The following is a 14,357-nucleotide window of genomic DNA, read 5'->3' as shown; positions in this document are numbered from 1 at the left end:
AATTTTTTTCTTGAGGAATTCTAGAGACACGAAACTTGATATGAGCATCCTACTAAGAGAACTTTTCAACATTTATTCGATCATTGGTGTATTGTATAAAGGAGTGAAACAGTCAACCGCATTGCAATATTTTATTAGAAATTTTTTATATGAAGCAAATTGTTTATTTAAAAATATTTATTGGGAAGACTGATTTATTGCGCAACTTTTTTACCTCTTGTAATTTTCGATAAAACCGATAGTTTTCTAGTAAAAAAATTAGATGCGTCATCGTTCACTAAAGGGGTTCCTAATTGCGAAAATTTGTAAAAATTAAGTAGGCGGATGTCATAAGAAATAAATTGTTATTGGCTCGTATCATATTAATAAATTGACACTTTCTGTCAATAAGCTGGTAATTTAATTTTAATAATAACATTAAGCGTAACTTGCTATTAATTAATGAAAAATGTTTGATAACTTATGACTATGGGGTGTATTAGGTAAAGTTATTTATCTGAAATAAAATTTAATACAAACGAAAAACAAGAAATGCAAAATTAAATTTAAAGAATATCCTCGAAATAATTTCCATTTTGCTGCAAGCATAACCTAATACGTCTGTTGAAGTTATAACGCACTCGCACAAACAGTTCTTGGTTATGGCGAAGGTCATTTGTTACCTGAAATATTCTTAAGTGTAGTTCTTCTAAGAGGGCTACAGTAATGGCATAAACAATACTTTTTATGTGCCCACAAAAAGAAATCCATAGGCGTTAGATCAGGTGAACGTGCAGGCCAACAAACAGGGGCATCACGACCACGACCAATTCAGCGATTCCACATGCATCTACCACATTACCTGACGTAATAAACAAATTTTGGAACTCAAATGTCGTCAATAAAATTTCTAATACACAGGGTGTCCCGTTCATGTTTCAAAACAATTTTTGCATGCTTATGCATTAACGAAAGATTTATATAATTCATAGATATTTTCCTGTTCGGGGTTATTCCTTTTTACTTTGTAGGGACTTCAATGTAACTAAAATAATTCTAAAACGACGACATCATGTCTTTACACCAATGAAGAATGTATCTTCAATAACAAACGCCAAAAAAAAAGAACTACGAAGGAAATTAGAGTTGGACAACAGTCCCCATTGCCAACTAAAAAGGAATAACTTTGAACAGGAAAATATCTATGAATTATATAAATCTTTCGTTGATGCATAAGCATACAAAAATTGTACAATAGTGTGGTTTCAATTTTAACCATCAGATTGCAGCACTTGTTACTATTATACAGTCGATGAAAATTTGAATTTAATATTACAAATGATGGAACAATTATTGAAGATCTTATTAATATTTTTACAATAATTTTGTTTTTTATTTCATTTTGTTACTGTAACGAGTTTTATGATGTCATGAGAAGAAATTTATTTGAACATTCTGATAAATATTTTGTTAATATTTAGGTATCTTTTACATTAAACGAAGCTTCACTCAATCAAACTTCATTACCACACTCTATTTGGGCTTAGAAAATCTCTTTATTATGTAGCAACCATTTTTAATGCAGAAACGGGAACAGAGAATATGAGAAACCGCGAATATTTCGCAAACTATAAGGAATTTACCACAACATACTTTAATAAAATCAAATGGACAAAATTTGCATCTACTTGTGTCAAATCAAACCATTAAAAAAAAACAAAATATCCATTATTTGAAATGTACGTATGCATAGGTTAGATTTTTTCATGCTTAAACATCCGCCCACAAAAATTTTTGAATAACGTATGCTGAAACATACATTATTTTCGGTACAATTAACAATTAGAAAATATTTTCTAATCTCTGTATCTAGTCTCTCACCGACTCATCAAAACACGCGACAAGAAAAACGTCTCTACAGAAAAACATCTAACAAAAATGTACTATCCTCGCGGACTAATTAGTAAATCAAATTTAATATTTTAGTCACATTTTCCATACCTCTGAAACGAATCCTGGTAGCACCTGAGCCCGCTTTCGGAATGGTAAAGCCGAACAATAAACTGTCGACCCGGGGTGTGTTCTTCCTGTGCCATTGACTGGCAAACGCATACACTCGCAATCTTTGGCATAATTATTTGCCCAAGTAAAAGTAAAACCTCTTAATGACAAAATCGTACCTACCACAATTCGTACGCGATGGTTGATGTTGATCTAGTTTAATAATATCACACGTGATTAAAAAATAAGCGTCCGAACCCTTCCACCGAAGTGTGTATATAAATTAGTTACGGACTCAAAATGCATCACACATCACTTGTGCATTCAACTGTGTAGTTAGTTACATACAGAAAAAATAACCAACATGAAATTTTTGGTAAGTATGGTGATTTTTATGGTTTGTCAGTGATATCGAAATTTTGGCTGTGGATAGATTGTATTTAGTGATACTGTGGTATTTTTTTACTTAATTTTATAACTGTGGATGTATATCATTGAGGGTACGATTTTTTACATTATTACTCCTATATCGACTGAACAATGAAATAAATAATTCAAACAAAAACATTAAAAATAGTAAAATTAAAGAAACAGCTCCATAAAATAAACTAAACAAATAAATAAGTAAAATATAAATAAGTATTGTCTGAAACCATTTTTTGTTACTACAAATACTTCTTCGTAATTTTTTTAAAAAATTTTTGCTTATCCATGTATGTACGAATATTTTTGAGAAAATTATAATAATACAACATATAATATACAGGTTGTATTTAAATAACACCGAAGAAATGCAGGGGGCGTTTCTCTGATGAAAATTAATAGGGGTCTTTGGTATAAAAATTTTTGAAAAAATTCTCCCCTGAAAAGTTACGCCCCTCCAAAAATAAAAAAAAAATTGTTTTTCTTTTTTATCTTCCCGGTATTTCAAGCTAAAGTAGCCAAACTTGGTGAACATTATCTGTCAAAGAAACTACACTTTTTGAAATTTTTTCAACCCTGAAGTATTTCTGAAAGGGTTGAAATAATCAACCCCTAAGTCATTTTTTCTTCTAATTTTTTTTCGATCAAATTTTTTCCTTTTAAAAAATATATCTAAAAAGCCCTATTCATATACTAACTTTTCGATCTCTTCAAATTTTTCCGAAAGGTTAAGGATTTATAAGAAAAAAAATAAATGTATTGCAATGCATTATTAAAAAGATGAGCTGTTTAACGCGAGTATATTTTGCTGAAAATGTGATAGGGGTTGATTTATTTAAATACACCCTGTATATTTAAATACACCCTGTATATATGTAAAATTGGACAACGTATATTTTAAATAAAAATAATTATTAGTCTTTCAAAGCTCATTTTTGGTCAGTGGTTCTTTAGAATTGTTTCTTTATTAATGAAAAGGAAGCTGATTAAAATGGTTATGGCAATTTTATCTATACTCGGCGGCCGTAATTATAAAGAGTGACTAATACATAATATAAAAACACTATTACCATAATGCGTATAAAATATAAAATGATTTCTCTACGGTTCAATATTATTCATCTTTGTGCCGCTCGCCATGCACATCGGTAGAATCTATAATCGTGTAGACTGAAGTTGAGTTACACTGAACGTCGATCTATATTTTATCTCTGTCTTTTGCACTTGGTAAGGAATAGGGAAATGCTTTTTTAGTGGGTGTAAACGGACTTGATTTGCCCGACCTGAGAAACGTCATAGCATAAGCGTAGACGAGGGGTCTAATTCCATGGCTATAATAAATTTATAAATTAAAAAAACACAACTGGGACGTTTTAAAATGCTGTAATAATTAAAATTGATCAAAGTGACGGTTATAGCAAACCCTAAAAAAATATTAGATGGTATGTTTTATTATGTTTTTTCAATATTTTCTATATCTTGTTGCCTTTTACGCAGACACGCCAATGGATTTTCGTTCCCGGCACGCTTTATCCCCCTTACTAGTCCAAGAGCTAGCGATGAATCACTATCTATAATTTTGGCCGTCGAGTATAGCTTCTTAAATCATTTATTTTTTAAATTTTTTGTCATTTTTCTTTCTTTTTCAAGTTACAACAGTAAATGTCTTACTTTTTAATTTTTAATTTATCAAATACGTTCACTGATCTATCTAAAATAGGTATATAATAGGTAGATTATTTCTTGAGAAATTATTTTTTTGAAATTTCTAACACAAAATAGAGCGTAAAATAGAAAAATTATTATATTTATGTATATACATGATTTCGTACATAAATTCATTTTTTTAGTATACGTATGTATACCCAAAATAAACCGCTATTTAAAAAAAAACATCTATAAATATCATAGACAATTTTAAAGAAACAAAATCGTAATTTTTTTTTAATTAAAAACTTTACTAAAGCCTATTTTTTAATACGCAGGTATTCATCGTCGCCGTCTGGGCAGTTGCCTCAGCTGAAGACAAGAAAGAAAAACGAGGCCTCCTAGGGCTCGGCTACGGCCACGGTGCCATCGCAGAGCCTTTGAGCTACGGCTACGGCCCATCTCTCCCTCTTGCTGGACACGGCATCGCCCTATCCGCTCCCATTTCTGCCCCACTGGTGAAGACGATCTCTGCTCCCCTCGCTTACTCTGCCCCAGCTGTTTCATACTCCGCCCCTGCCATTTCATATTCTGCTCCCGCCATTTCCTACTCTGCCCCGCTTTTGGCCAAGTCCTACGCCGCTCCAATCGCCGCCCCAGTCGCTGCGCCTCTTTTCGCTAAGAGCATCGCCGCTCCCATCTCCTATTCCGCTCCTTTGATTACGAAGAGTTATGCCGCTCCTGCTTATTTATCTTCCCCCGTCATCAAATCCTACGCCGCTCCTGCCATAGCGGCGCCCATTTCTCTGGGACATGGTTTGGGATACTCCGACCTTTCACTTGGGCTTGGATATGGAAAGTACCTTCATTAGAGGTCGAGAAACCTAGTGATGTATTTATAAGCCCTTCATTATTTATGCTGTAAATATTATTTGTATTTTTGTAAAATTTTCGGAATATATTTATACAATAAATTGTATTTCCTTGTAATACGTCTTTTCAAAACACAAGAAACATACTCTAGCAAAGTCAATAATTACGAGAAGTAAAATGAAGAAAAGATTAACAAATAATTATTCATGTGAATAGAAAATATACATATAGGAATAATCTGTTAATAAGTTATTAAAAAAAAAACGTAAACACGACTATTATATAAATTGCTATATCAAAATACAATTTAATAAAATCTTCCACACAGGGTGAAAATCGGTGTGCCACGAGGAACAGTCTTTGGTCCCATACTTTTTGTGGTCTACATGTATTGACTTTAAATATTGATCGTAAAATAGTATCATATGCTAGTGATACAGTAGTTATCTTTAATGGGAATACTTGGGAAAACGTTCATTAATGAATGAAACATGATTTAACTACTGTTAAATTTATTTTAATAATTTAAATACATTTTTTTTTACATACTGACAATCATAATTACTGTTCTTTATACAGTTAGTGTACGATCTTTCAATTTGGAAGAGATTACTGTCACACCTGCTAGGATTATCAATTAGAACTATAGCTGATCGTATCTTATTACCTAGAGAAGTTAGTTTTGGTACAAAGTAAGCTAATAATATTGCAGCATCGTTATCAATAAAAAATACAGAGCGCGTTCGACTTACTTTCTCGAACGCGACAGTCAACTGTCACTGTTTCTGGCATCGAGCTGGTTGTCTATGGCTATTAACACTGTTGGCAAATGTACTCTTTTGTGAACCGTGAGCGGAAAGAACATCAATTTCTATCAATTTAAATTATTTCAGACATTAAATACCGCTTAATTATTTTTAAGAACGCGCGTACAAATCCCTGTTATCACCATTATATTTGTTTTGCAATCCATAACTACGAACGAGTATTATTTACAAGTATAAAGAGTTATAAGTATCAAACTTTTTTAATTTTGGCAGTCAATTCGTTTGCACCCTGTACATATCTTTGGTTTTATATCAAAACAGGTATATACTATTTTTTTTGTAACCCTCACAAGAGAACTCGAAACAATTAAAAGAATTTTGTTTTACTTAATTTTTTCATAATAGCATTTTACAAAATCGAAGCTGTCTCATCCCATGTCTAATTAATTTTTTATTCCGAGCGATGCGAAAAATCCTTGAGGTTTGCTGGTTTCCTTGCCTATTAAGTCGACGACGTTGCGATAGACATGTTTTAATTGTCACACTTTGATTCAATGCAAGAGATAATTTAATTTTGCAAAAACGTTGTGCAGTAGTTAGTGGTTGATGATTACGTTTAAAAATAATCCGTTTTGAAACCGTTCGATTCCGTATAGTTCCAGGAATTATGGCAGAGTATTATATAAGGGAGCTAAATATTTTTTATTTAATTTTTTTCACTGAACTGAATTGCATACTATGATATTACTCAACAATTTTTTATGTAGGGTGTATTTTTAAAAACATATACCTTCAATTTTTAAAAAAATTGTCTGATTGAAGCTAAATTAGGCATAGCTGATCTGATGAGAGCAATTGCATTGTTGTCAAAATGACAATCAGATATAAAAGAAAAACCTCTTGCGGTTTCCAATAATTGCTCTTTCCGTTTTCCTATAATGGCGACCAATTGTATGTTATACACCTAAAATAGGATGATCCGATTTTCATGGTTCACCATTGGCATCTGGGAAACCGTAAGATATACTACAGGGTGGCTCAAATTAGAAAAAAGTAGCGCTTTTTCAGGATCATTAAAATAAACCAAACAGATCAAAGATATCTGCTGCCGTTCCTGAAATATTTATTTATTTAAGTTACACCATCTGACAGTTAAAACCAATTAATAGGTGGGAGAAATAGTTAATAAAAATAGACGCATTAAAAAAATCAGATTACTAAAATACAAGAGTAAAAAAACAGTTAACAATATTGTGAAAAAAACTGAAAATAGCGATTTTAGGAAATGCCATCTAGAAGATACGAGGAATCCATTTTCGCCGAAAGAAAATTTCTACGGATGTTAGAGATATCGATAATGTGCATCTTATTTTTTGTCTTGACATGAGTGTTTTGTCTTGTCAAAAAAAAAAACAATTATTATTATTGATAAAAACGTCAAATGTTTGTGTTTGTGGAAAATATACATATTTAAAAAGGAAAAGTACAAATTGTTTTTTTTTTAGGGGCGCCATATTGAATCTTGACAGTAACAGATAGAGGATAAAATTACGAACACATCGATATGTAACACTACTGCTTTATTTGAATAACTCATAAAATTAAAGAAATTCAATAATTTTGGCAGATTCGAAATTTGCTAGCGCTTACTGCCTTGTGTACATTATATTAATACTGAGGGTTGCTTTCGCTGTACAGCAAGAATAAAACGCTCTCTCAACGGTAAAAATAAACTAATTTTATTGAAAACTAAGCTTGTGTAGAAGTGATGTTGACGGTTTGAGAGTTTGCTGGAGAGTTCCCGTAGTTGAAGTCGGTCGTAGGTAGCTAGTCGGTGGCAGAAGTCCCTGGTCCTGGCGCCACTCTGCAGGGGTCGGCTTCCGGGACCCCGTGGTGCGTCCGGCGGCGTTCTTGACGTTGTACTTAAAAATTGGTCACTTGCAACATGTGTACCCACAATACGTATTTTAATTGAAATTATGGTAAAAGTTTTCAATTACAGAGAAGAGGGAGATGCTTGAGTTATTCGTGAAATAAGTAATACAAACTCTGTAGAAACTACATATTAGAAGATATCATTAATTATATCCAGAAATGGATTCCCCGTATCTTCTTATACCACATTTTTTCTATAACTTTGGAAAGCTTAAGATGTTCAAGTTCGTTATTTGCATTTTATTTATGCAAAAAAGGTACCTCATGGGTATAGTTAGACGACAGAACTTACTTTTTTGCAACAGCGACACTATTCTCTTAAAGAAAATGTCAAAATAATCAAAAAAACGTATTCTGGTGTAGTAGGACTAATCGTCCTCCAAATAATCTGCAGGTTGTAAGAAGTTTGATCGCCATTACTTCAGCATGAGATAGATTAATCATAAATGAACAAAAAAGGTGTATATTACAGGGGCGTAAGATTAACAGTTTTCAAAATACAGCGAGTATTAATATTAGGGAGTTTTAATACAACGTGACAACAGCGCTTAACCTAATGTTACACAGCTGATGCACACCACGTTTGCACGCGGCATACTTGTCCTACGGAATAACAAAAATGTAAACAACTATAACTGTGAAACATTAATAAATTTCAAGACAATAGTTTTCCAGTTTTTAAATAAATAATATATAATGTATCTATTTTTTAGTACGAAGATAGTGTTGTGCTTAAATTTTAGCTCGAATTTTAGTAATTTGAATCTCTTAAAACAGGAACTTTTAATCAAATTATGACTGAAAAATATGTAAAAAAGTGATAAACATTGTATTTTATGGTATTCTATACACGCAGTTATGTCAATATTCCTTAATTTATTGAACTGTTGTACATCAAGTCAAGGAGATTTTGATAATTTTTTTCTCGGAAACGGTTGGGTCTAGTCATGTCATATAGGGTTTTTTTGTTTATTTTAATGTATTCTATCGTCTGTTAAAATTAAGACAGTGAAACTTCTAACATCCTGTATAAACTATTTAAAAAATCCATACAAAGTCGTGGATGAAATGAAACCTTTTGCTTAAAATAAGTTGTTTCGCAATGAAAAATTGCACTACCCTGTACAACAAAATCATTTTATTTTCGCTTGTTCTAACTGCGCCCGAAATTATGAAGATACAATTTGGTACATCCTGCATACAGGATGTTATAATTTAAATGTATTTGTTAGAAAATTGTGTTAGAGGTAGGTATACAGTATACACTATCCTACTTTTTATCATATTAATTATATTATAGAGGTTACTCTAGTTCATGTTACATAAAATAAGCAGAAAATAATAATATAAGAATTACTAGAGGCACAAAAAATATTAGTTTCAGTTTACTTCACAACCGATGTCAATTTTCTTTTAAGCAATGTGTGCTTGACCATAAAAAAGTGACCACTCATTTCTATAACATGTGGTTTTACTCTTAATGATTACCAATCGTTTCATGGCAGATGAATAAACAAAATATAAGTAAAGAAATATATGTCTGAACTGACAAATTTTTTATGAGAGTGCATTTCATGCAACGATTCTAATAAATGAGTTTAGTACACCTTTAAAATAACTGTTCACTCCAATTCGATTATTTCTGTGGTTAAAGAGCGATTTTGCAATGCAACGATAAATAACAGATTAACATCCAATTAATAAATTAATTTACAGCTTCACTTAGACGTGACACTTATCAATACAGTTTATTGAATTAAACTCTTTTTTTGTAATACCTAGTACCGCAAAGTTCAGTGACTGAAACTAGAGAGGTTAATTTTAGAAAGACGAACTTGTTCAAAAATGTACAAACTGTATTTATTTTCAATCGTCATGTCCTTTGATGAAGGTAATGTCAGAATCGTCGCAGAAAAGCTTCTGAAATAGTAGCCCGTGTGGTCTTTCCAATAACCACATAATATTAATTTGTCTTCTGTTTCTGCTGATGTCATATTAGAGTTCTCTTCTACATACCCGTAAGAACTCATAGCAATTTATCTGTTGCAACTGTATCTCAACCAGGACTAAAAATCTGACCACGATAGTTTCATATCAACTCACAGTAACCCACAAGGGTTTGTGTGGAAATTAATAAAACATAATTATGTGAAAATAAATGACTAACCGTAACATAATTTTCACTTGTGATTTCTTTATTAGCATTACAAATATTATCTATGTCAAGAGACTCGTCAAAATTAATGAAATCTTAGAAACAATTAGAATGCTTCGTAACAGAAAATTTCATTATTGTTTACTTGCATGTTTTGTTATAACTAGTACTGGCTATGCAAAATATGATCTTGCCAGTAGTCTTGCACAAACGCATAGTTCTTAGTCAATATTATGTTTAAAAAAATGTGGTCTCACAATTCACTGGAAGGTTGTAGATGTGGTTAAGAAAGATTTTAAAATTTCTCTAAAAAAAAAAACGTTACCAACAGATGACTAAAGTTTAGCAATTTCTTTAATTCTAGTGCTGTCTGTATTATCAAACAATATTCGCCATATTTGCACTTAAGTGTATGATTTGTAAATAGGTATTTCCAACAACTTCAAAATATCAATTTATGATCAAGGTGTCTGAAAATTTCTATCAGATAAAATAAAAAGTGTTCTAATTATTCAATTTTGGAACAAATGAGTTGATCCTCAAAATTAGTTTTAGTAAGACTGATTTTTGAAATTCTTTTGTATAAAAAAATAATTCATCATATTGAGCTGATGATCCTTGTAGAGATGCAGTAAGGCCTTATTAAAGTAATGACAAATACAGACTATTACTGTAACTATGCAATGAACCAATATAATGTTATAACGAGAAACGAAGCAAGATATCAAAAAAAGTAAAGAGACAAATAAGATGTATTTTTAATCGCATAACTAGAAAAAAATATGACACCTAAGAAAAAGCAGTGACGTCTTATATGTTTTCTTATATGTCAGAAGACGTCTACCGTTTTTATAAACAAATATACCAAATTTCAAAAAAATTGGAATTAGGGTTCTCCAGATATTAGTAAAAACCTTGTATTTTCTCTAAATTTCAACACCCTATATCTCCGAAACGAAGCATTTTCGGACATAGGTTTATAGGAACTTTCTTTCTTATTTTTGGTCAAGGAAACTCCCCCTGAATTTTTTCGCAATATTAATGGGACACCCTGTATATTTAGAATTATGAAAATCGAACCTCTAAACAGGATTTATTTAAAGAAAAAGGTAAAGAGAAAACTACGTAAATATTAAAAAATAACGTTACATAATATATAACAATAAAAATGAATTACATTCTGTCCCAATTGTAACTAAGAATAAGGAAAGAAGTAAATTTTTCGAAAACTGTTTTTTAGGTTGGTTTATTGTGCACCGCTGTAGAATTTGGATTGAACACTTTTTTTTATTTTAAAGTAATTAATTACTAGGTTGTAAAAGAATTTATTTGTTTAGCATACTTAGATATTAGGCATCAAAATATGTAACTTCATTTGATGCGCTGTTGAACATTTTTTGGAATTATTAGAATTAAAGTATTGTAAAAGTACTAGCGCTGGTAATAAAAACTGTACAATTTAAAAAACTAATGTTAGTCCAGTGTTAAGTAGTGGAGCATGTAATACATTTTCTGTTCATTGGGTCCACAGCAGCATGACAAAGATACGAAAGAGCACAAAAGAATATAAATTAATATACCTACCTACAACGTAATAACTTAATGGTCTATATATTTCTAACGCCTGTATAAAAAAAACCGTAGCTACTGTTTCATATGCAGTTCAACACCCGATTTCAAAATAAAGACACCACATGTTAGAAGCTATACTGCCCCAAACAGCAGCTGTATTATTTAAAATAAGTTCTTGTAGAATAATTTACTGTCGTATTTAAATAACTACGTCCGGTTTACTTAATCAAAATCAAATAAAAAAAGTCCCAGTATCGCAATAGAATTCGTTACAAAATAAAATGGAGTAATTGAAAAAGTGCAAAATTCAAACTCAAGTGATTTATGTTGCACAATTTGATTTGCAACAGAAATTCCGTCTCGTAATTTGTATTCTTATATCTAATGCGGCGTCCAATAATTAGGTTCTTGGAATCATTAGAAAGATTTTATTTAAATAAATGAATATCGAGTGCAAGGTGAATAACTCTTATATTGCATAGAGGCTTGCACCACTGTGTCTTGCAGACTCCTTTTTATTTGTGGAAAAAACAACTGAGTGGTAATGTCATTTCCATTGATTAAAAAAATTGTCCGCAATTTGTTCATTTCAATTGAATTAACTATTTTTTAATAATGTCCAACTTAAACATATTTAGAAAGAGTATTAAAATACTAAAATATTTTTTATTATAGAAATACATTTTGTCAAAAAAGTATCCGGAATTTGTCATTTAATAATTCCACGGACAGTTCTTGGATTTTGCACCATGATAATGCATCATCACACAAAGCGATAATTGTGAATGAATTTTTGACCAAAATCTCAACGAATGTCATCGAGCAGCTACCGTAATCGCCGGATATGACCCCTGCTGACTTTTTTCTTTTTACCAAACTCAAATTACCATTTCGTGGGATGCGTTTCAAATCGATAGAAGCCATAAAACAAAACTCGCAGAAGTATTTGAAGTCCATACCGGAATATGCGTTTAAAAAGTGCTTTGAGGACTGGGTTGTTCGTGGAAAAGGTGTATTGTTTCAAATGTAAACTAATTTTGAAGAAGATAAAATGAATTTTGATGTTTAATTGAAAATATTGTGTTTTATTGACAAATTCCGGATACTTTTTTGACAGAATGTAATCCTTCCCTATCACTTTTGAGACATGCAAACCGCGTGGTTTAATTACGCAAATAAAATATCTAAACTCCTGCATATCTCACCATTTCAGTTCCTGGATTATATTTGGTCTATAGAAACACAGTGCATGTATGTAAAACATATACAGGGAGATTCACTTTTTATGACTAGAACTTTAACAATCGATAGATCTCGTCAATATAACGTCATTTTGAAGTATACACTTTTTCTTCCAAAGGCTTCCTTTTAGAGATATAAGCTCTTGAAAAAACATTTTTGTTTGGTTTTTATTTAGTTTTTCTTAAACCATGATTTGTTTTATATTTAGTGTGAAATGTACGAATGAATAGCTCTATTGATTTTACAAATTATTGTGAAAATAGATCAATCATAGGCGTCCGTAAGGGGCTCTGATAACCTCTATTTTCAATATAATAAATGTTAAAAAAATGTTTCTTTAAGAGGTTTATATCTCACCCTGTTTAAAAAATTTACCTACACCAAATATCTGCTAGAAAAGAATATTTTAGATGTTATTTCTCTGTACAAAGTGTTTTTTCACAATAAATAATGTAAACTATACAGAGTGTCATAAAATAATAGGCCAATCTGCTAACTATAGATTCCTTATGCGAAAAAATGGGACTTTCCTTGTGCCCTAATCAAAATTTTGCAAGAGGCGCGAGGATTTGGAAAAGAAATGTTTTACTTAAAAAAAGCAGTATTTCTTAACCATAGGCGTGTATAGGAAAGCATTGGAGAGGTCGACAGGTACTATCACTCCCATTCCTTGCACTTGTGACAGTACAGCAAAATAACGTGTGCAAAATTTTAGCTCGGTGTGTTAGAAAACATTAGAGTTATTAAAAAATAATAATTTTGTAGATAGTTTTAGATGTTTAGTAAATGTGAATTAGATTAATATGTGTTTCTTGGGTATTTTAGTCCTATTGACCCATGTTTTAATTTGTACATCCTAAAGATCAGAGTTTAGGTTATAGAATTACAGTTTCCTTCAAAAATGTTTAGAAAGGTAATTAATCTTTTAATTAAAGATGGTACTTGCCTGGCATACAAATTGTAATTTAAATGAATAAGTTTTGTAGCATGTTTTGTGAAGAAATGGGAAAATTTTATATTAATCATAGCTTTATTTATAACAAATAAAACAAGTATTTAGATCGGATTAACAAAAGTTATCACATATTTTTAAATTTCTTCAAAATATGGCAATTATGTAGGTAGATAATCTAAAAGTATAAATAGTATATATAATAACTTTTGATTATTCGAGTAGGTAATACAAAAATAAAGTATTTACACGATATAATAATAACAACGAACATAACGAAATAATAAAAAATAAATAACATATAATAAAACCTAACCTTGACCTAACAATTTATTTCTTATAAGGTGGTTCTAACTGAATAGAAGGCCTAAACACACTCTGCAGCTGTGAAGCTTCCTGAACGTTATTTTGCTGAAATTGCCTGACGTTTTGTATAAAACCAGGATGTTGTGGTAACTGCACAGGCAATTGCAAATCTGTCTCTCCCGGTTGTATAGACTGTTGCCCAAACGGCACGTCAGGCCGTTGATAAACATATCCACCTTCTTGTTGGTCCAATTGTTCAAACTGGCCCTGTTGTGAGTTTATAGACCCCTGGAAGAACTGTTGTGTACTCACTTGATCCGCGGGTTGATACCTTGCCCCTGAATCTTGAGTTTGTTGAATAAATTGGTTATCTTGATCAGTTTGAAACTGCGTTTGTTGAGTATTGACGGGCAATTGTTGTTGGAATAAGTTATTGTGGCCCACATGGTCTGTAGGTTGGAAATGGGAGGACGTTTCTAAAGGTAATTGCTGATGAAACTGGGGT

At 31.5% G+C, this 14,357-nt stretch overlaps 1 protein-coding gene across 1 annotated transcript; it reads left to right on the top strand.

Moving 5' to 3' along the window:
- The first annotated feature begins 2,293 nt into the window (after window positions 1-2,293).
- Window positions 2,294-4,960, top strand: LOC108917490 (cuticle protein 16.5-like). Its single transcript, XM_018724121.1, has 2 exons — window positions 2,294-2,356; window positions 4,389-4,960. The coding sequence occupies exons 1-2, from the start codon at window positions 2,345-2,347 to the stop codon at window positions 4,920-4,922; spliced, it is 546 nt and encodes a 181-aa protein (XP_018579637.1). The 5' UTR covers window positions 2,294-2,344; the 3' UTR covers window positions 4,923-4,960.
- The last annotated feature ends 9,397 nt before the right edge of the window (window positions 4,961-14,357 follow it).

Source organism: Anoplophora glabripennis, unplaced genomic scaffold, assembly GCF_000390285.2.
Source record: "Anoplophora glabripennis isolate ALB-LARVAE unplaced genomic scaffold, Agla_2.0 scaffold4, whole genome shotgun sequence".
In the NCBI taxonomy this organism is placed as follows: Eukaryota; Metazoa; Arthropoda; class Insecta; order Coleoptera; family Cerambycidae; genus Anoplophora; species Anoplophora glabripennis.
This window is presented reverse-complemented; position numbering and strand designations above follow the sequence as displayed.